The sequence below is a fragment of the Diospyros lotus genome, chromosome 14 (genome assembly GCF_014633365.1).
Source record: "Diospyros lotus cultivar Yz01 chromosome 14, ASM1463336v1, whole genome shotgun sequence".
NCBI classification, from domain to species: domain Eukaryota; kingdom Viridiplantae; phylum Streptophyta; class Magnoliopsida; order Ericales; family Ebenaceae; genus Diospyros; species Diospyros lotus.
In genome coordinates, this window is record NC_068351.1 from 11,784,912 (window position 1) to 11,791,691 (window position 6,780).

General features: G+C 34.3%; 1 protein-coding gene across 1 annotated transcript; it reads left to right on the top strand.

The window, feature by feature from the left end:
• The first annotated feature begins 3,009 nt into the window (after positions 1–3,009).
• LOC127789577 (putative pentatricopeptide repeat-containing protein At5g52630) lies at positions 3,010–5,403 on the top strand. The gene is given in 2 exon segments (XM_052318508.1): positions 3,010–3,569; positions 3,572–5,403. Coding segments are annotated over 2 exon segments (1,860 nt in total). The 5' UTR covers positions 3,010–3,130; the 3' UTR covers positions 4,993–5,403.
• The last annotated feature ends 1,377 nt before the right edge of the window (positions 5,404–6,780 follow it).

Below are 6,780 nucleotides of genomic sequence, written 5' to 3' on the forward strand. Positions count from 1 at the left end.
TGAATTTGATGTTAATTGCAGAAATTGCCCTTCAAGTTTCAAAAATACCAATAATTTCCCTTATTATTAAAAAAAATAAAATAATTATTTTACCCTTCATTTTCTTTTTTCTGATTTTAAAAAATAAAATAAAATAAAAAAATGATAAACCCATTAAGTTTATCATCGGTGATAACCTAGTGGATTCCATAGGTGACATACAATGCCCAAGTGTGTATTTTGAAACTAGATTTAAATTCAAAATAATATGTGTGTGAGAAAAAGGTATCTGAATTTTAAAACAAACTTTTTTCATTCAAATTCAAAGGAGTTTATTGAGTGTTTAGTCAAACTTACATTTATCTCTGGATCGATTCAAATTCAAATGTAAAAGGTTTCAAATATTTTAAAATAAAAAAAAATAAGAAGAAAATGAGTTATTTTAAGCTAGGTAAAAAGTAAGACTATCTCCAACCCACTTTCATATCTCAATCCATATTATATTATAAATAATTCATAATTTATTTTAATTTTATCTTAAAAATTGTACGTGTTTCAACCGCATTCCTTATTTTCTTATTTATTTCACTCTTTATTTTATTTATTTATTAAAATAAATTTAAATTATATTTATTTTATCTTATCTATAATTTGTACACATACACAAAATTAATAATCAAATACACAAATTAATAATCAAATATAAAAAATAATCAAATACACATATAAATAAAATTAATAATTAAATATATAAAAGAATCAAATACACACAAATACATAATATCATTCAATACAAAAATAAAAAAAAAATCCAAAATCACAAGAAAGTTATGCTTGATCTACTTAGAAGAATATGCCAAAAAATTCCCTAAAATCACCAAATAAGACTTGTCATTGTTCTGGTAGTTGCCATCGACGGCATTTCTGCCGGTCACCATCATTACTTCCGCCAATCTTTCATTTTCGCTGGATTTGCTATCAATGCGTTAGCAACTTTCGTCGATGCTTGATTTCACATTCTTTGCATGCATCGACCCTTTTTCGATGTTGATGATCATTATGGTGGGAAGAGATAGTGAAGCTTGACGCTTGAATTTGGGTCGCTAGTCTTGGTGATGGTTTCGAGCTTCACCAATTATTTGGCAAAGCATTTTGACAATAGCGAACAACGTTGGAATGTCAAATTTAGATTTGGATCGCTACAAGCGGCTTGATAATTGGAGATGGCGAAGTTGTTGGAGATGGTCTAAAGATAATCAATGTTGATTGACATGATACCTGAAAGTATAGATAATTGGGTTGCAAGAAAAGAAAGAAATAATATGTTAATTACAATATTACTTTAAATTTTATAAAAACGTTAAAAATAATTTTTGTAATTATTTTAAATCTTAAATACATAATAAACATTTAGAAAATACAAGTTCTCTTATAGTTCTCTAATTTAAAGATTGTGATATTTCATAAAATTTTCTTAAATAATGTTTGTGCATTCTTTAAATTTTTTGAAAAAAAAGAAATTTAAAAATTGTATTAAAAAAGCAAGGAATTAAAACTAAAAATGATATTTCACAAAGTAATATTTATTAACTAATATATAGATCAAAAAGTAAGATATGAAAAATATTTCAGATAAAAATACTTTCGATTATGTTTATTAAATTTATCTAATAAATTTTTAAAAAAATCACGTAAATTTTTATTTAAAATTTTTTAAATAAATTTATCTCGAACCTTACGATAAGAAAAAATAATATATGTCTTTTAGTATATTTAAAAAAATTTAATAAAATTTTTAAAAAAAATTAGTTATATTTTAAAATATTTTATATTTTGATCATTTTAATCTTAAAAACATTTAAACTGCATTAAAATATTATTTAAAATATCATCTCCAAATCAGAGTCGACCCTAGGCCACGGCTACCAGGGCCACAGCCCAGGGCCCACAAGTGAGAGGGGCACAATTTTTTTTTTAAACTTATGTATATATGTGTATACAATTTTTTTTAAAAAAAAAAACAAAAGAAGTTGTCATTTGTACCATGTCAAAAGAAGATTTCATTGTTACTTTTATTTTGCTGATACATATGATGATTGTTTTTACTTCGATTAATTGTGGAGGATAAAAGTAAGAATGTCAATAGTTCGGATTGGTCCGGTTCTATAAGAATCCAGTAACCGAGCTATTACATATAAACAAAGTCATGACCAACTCGTCATACCAGATCGATTTTGGTTCTATCTAATTAACATTTAACTTCTAAATATTTTCACAAAATATGAAATTACAAACAATTTTGTTAATTAAAATAAACCCACAACTTCATTAATCCTTCAAGTCTTGAAGTAAAAGTAGAACAAAATAATTCATAGACTATCTCATCAAATGAAATTACATCGACTATTTAGTATAACAATAACACATAAAATGTTATAAATGAAAGAGTTTATGAATCTCGCTAGTTTTCTGAGAAGTGATATTATTTATATATATGTGTATATATATATATACTAAAAAAATTATAATATATATATAAGTATAATACCAGTTCCGGTTCAATTCGAACCATGATTTAAAAAAAAAAAATCAGTAACCAAAATAAATATATTGGTTCTTAATTTTTTAGAACCAAAACTTAATCATTGAACTATAAAACCAATCCAAAAGGCATGGTTTGGTCCAGTTTACTGATTTTTTGATATTTTTTGACAATCTTAGATAAAAGGAAGATTGATCAAATCAATAAATGCTTACGAAGATTCAAGAGAAAGTATATAGACTCAAATATGTTGTTTTCATTTTTTAATACAATATTTACAATACAAGGTATTATTTTTTTTTTATTTGGGGTTTTGTCTTATTAGATTTTTCTCAAATAAGGTTTTAATGAGATCCTAAATTATTTTTTCTTATTTTTTGTAAATTTTTATAATTTTAATAAAAATAATTAATTAATATTTTTTATTATTTTTATTTAATTTATATAAAGGGGCATACTTAAAAAAATTTGTCTCGGGCCTCCGAAAACCCGGGCCAGCTCTGCTCCAAGTAAAAAGCCCTAGACCCAAAGCGCCGATTCGCTGGCAGCTTTCGGGCATGGCTGGAGCTTGGAGTTCAGCTTCAAGTTTCGGACGGCTGCAGCTCTCTAATGCTTCATCATCCTGTTTCCTGGAGCTCCTTCCAAGAATCATCCCAACAACAGAATCCGCTCTCAAGCCACCTTCCAGCTCCCGCTTTCGCAGCAACCCCACAGAATCCGTTCAGCCAGTCCAGCTTCGAGCACAACTACAGAAACATATGCAGCGTCCTCCTCTCTCTGACCCGCTCCAGGTCCCTCTCTAAGGGCCTCCAACTCCACGCCCACATCGTCAAATCTGGCCTTCAGTTGATTCCTCTTCTTTCCCACAACCTCATCAACTTCTACTCAAAATCTCAACGCCCGTATGATTCCCTGCGATGTTTTGAAGAGACCGCGGTGAAGTCATCGACTACTTGGAGCTCCGTTATATCCTCGCTTGCCCAGAATGAGCTTCCTTGGCTTGCCCTTGAATTATTTCGTCGAATGCTCGGCGTTGGTGTTCGACCGGACGACATATATTTCCCAGCGCGACCAAAGCGTGCGCGATTCTTTCGAGGTGTGATGTTGGCCGATCGGTGCATTGTCTTGCTTTGAAAAGTGGGTTTGAGGACGATGTGTTCGTGGGGAGTTCGGTTGTGGACATGTACGCGAAATGCGGGGAAATTAGGGATGCCCGGAAGACGTTCGACGGAATGCCGGAGAGAAATGTGGTTTCTTGGAGTGGGATGATATATGGGTATACTCAGTTGGGTGAAGATGAGGAGGCGATGAAGCTGTTTAAGCAAGCTTTGTTGGAGGATTTGGAGGTTAATGATTTCACGTTTTCTAGTGTTGTAAGGGTTTGTAGCGATTCCACGCTTCTTGAATTGGGGAAGCAAATTCATGGCTTGTCCTTCAAAACTAGCTATGACTCTTCGAGCTTTGTGGGCAGCGCTCTGATTTCTTTGTACTCCAAGTGTGGAGTTATTGAAGAAGCTTATCGGGTTTTCGATGAGATACCTGCTAGGAATCTAGGCATGTGGAATGCAATGCTGATTGCCTGTGCTCAACATTCACACACAAGCAAAGTGTTTGAATTGTTCAAACAACTGCAAAATGTTGGGTTGAAACCAAATTTCATCACTTTCTTATCCATGCTCTATGCCTGCAGTCATGGGGGATTAGTTGAGCAGGGGAAGTATTACTTTGGGCTAATGAAGGAGTATGGGATTGAGCCGGGAGATCAACATTATGCATCTATGGTGGACTTGCTTGGGCGTGCGGGGAAATTGCAGGATGCAGTTTCAATTATAAAGAAAATGCCCATGAAGCCAACAGAATCTGTTTGGGGAGCTTTATTAACTGGTTGTCGAATTCATGGGGACACAGAATTAGCAGCTTATGCAGCTGACAGGGTCTTCGAGTTAGGTTGCGTGAGCCCTGGGATGCAAGTGCTGTTATCTAATGCGTATGCTGCTGTGGGAAGATATGATGAGGCTGCCAAGGCCAGGAAACTGCTGAGGGACCTGGGAGTGAAGAAGGAAACAGGTTTGAGTTGGGTTGAGGAGGGAAATAAAGTTCATACATTTGCTGCTGGGGATCGGTCACACTCCAAATGTGTAGAAATTTACCAGAAGTTGGAGGAATTGGGTGATGAAATGGAGCAGGCTGGTTATGTTGCTGACACCAGTTTTGTGCTACGAGAAGTGGATAGCGTCGAGAAGAATCAAGCAATTAGGTTCCACAGTGAAAGACTGGCTATTGCATTTGGGCTCATTACATTTCCACCTGATAGATTGATTAGAGTTATGAAGAACTTGCGGGTGTGTGGTGATTGTCACACTGCAATAAAGTTCATGTCCAAGTGCACTGGAAGAACGATTATCGTAAGAGACAACAATAGATTTCATCGATTCAAGGATGGCAAATGCTCCTGTGGTGATTATTGGTAATTTCTATCTCAAGAGTATATTCACTTGGAACATCTTTCCTTTTGGTATGGATAGATAGAAAACCCTTGCATGCAGAAGCCGTTGATGATACAACTGTACCAAAATCATTTAATTGAACATGTTTTTGATAAAGCAAGTCCATGAAAAAAATCTCTGCTTGTTGTCTGAATTGTTAGCATTGAGATTTTGTGCAGGATGGTAAAAAAAAAAAAATCATCCAGAATCAGTCGTTTGGGAGACTTGTAGTTGCCATAGAACAATCTTGTTTTTTATAAGTTGGCTGAATCTCTTGGGCCAGAGTGTGTTATGTTGTTAAGGCCCAAGCCCAACTATTTAATATCTAATCCCTTGAAGCCGAATTATTCAAAATAAGGATGTAAATACTTGCAGACCCTAATTTGAAATGTTGATGGATGTGCCTTAACTCTTGAGAAATACAAGACTAGTAGGGGTGTGTGTTTATGTTATTTAGCAACCAGGGCCGGCCCAAGGCATAGGCCACTGAGGCCTATGCCTAGGGCCCCCAATTTTTTTGGGCCCCCAAAAAATATAGCAGCTGCTGGTTGGGCCCCCAAAAATACAAGTAAATCAGCAGCCATCCTCGCGAGCAAACAGAATAAAAAATTAAAGTTTGACCATTGAGAGGCATAAGAGAGAGAGAGAAGGAGAATAAAAAATTGAAAAAAGAAATTTTTAATAATTTTTATTATCTTTTAAAGGACCACAAAATTTATTATGGCCTAGGGCCCACTAAGCCTTGGGCCGGCAATATTAATAAGTATATATCATTGATCTAAATTCTTTACCATCCATTAGAAAACTAATGCTACAGAACATAAACAAATTTATGGCAATAGCAGATTTGATCAGGATCTGACCTCAATAGTGGGATTAAGGCTTGTGATAACCATAAGTAGATTTGATCACAGTTATATTAAGAAAATGACTGAAATTATAAGAAGCATATCTCTATATTATTTTCAAGGTCTATGTTAAGAGCCGTTGACTATGCTCACAAAATTTGTAGTATAGTGTCTTAAAGGGCCCCTTGACTTTTTTTTTTTTTTGTGGAGTGAAAGGGTCAATCTAGTGTTAATGGACCATTGTGCATAGAATAAGTATCATCCAACCCCTCTATGAGGCTAGACTTCATAGGACTAGTTTGACACTATTAGATTCAAGCCAACTACGAATAACTCTAATGGGTATCAGTAATAGCACTAGCACTATCATTCTATTTTCGCTTAAACTCTGCTTAAACATGGCAGATTACCACCCAACTATCATATGAGACTGTTGATTGATGAGACTTTTGCTAAAATGAAGTTTAGATGAATTATGCACCTAGGAGTGGGTGGTTATTAAATATTTAGAAGTTTGTGTTTTGAGAAGGTCACAATGTATTAGGTGGGATTCTAAGAATCATGTACTCAAAAGTTATGTTTACTACTTTTTAAGCCACAATTAGTGGAATGAAAAGAAAGAGGTAGATACAGGAAAATTGATCTTGTTACAAAGTTTTCCCCCCAAAATTCAACAACTGTGTCGGACCCTTTTCATCTTAAGGGGTATCAGAAGGCTTTTCAACAAAGTCAAATATGGCTTCTACAAGTGGTTTTCCTTGGCATCCTGTATTTGCGGAAGAAAATTATGATTACTGATCATTCAAGATGAAGGCGTTCTTGATTTGTGGGAGTCAATCGAAGTGGGGTTTTGGACCGTACTAACTCCATTGGGCTCAGCCCCAACAATAAACCCATGGCTCGGCATCAGCCTCGATCCCTAGGC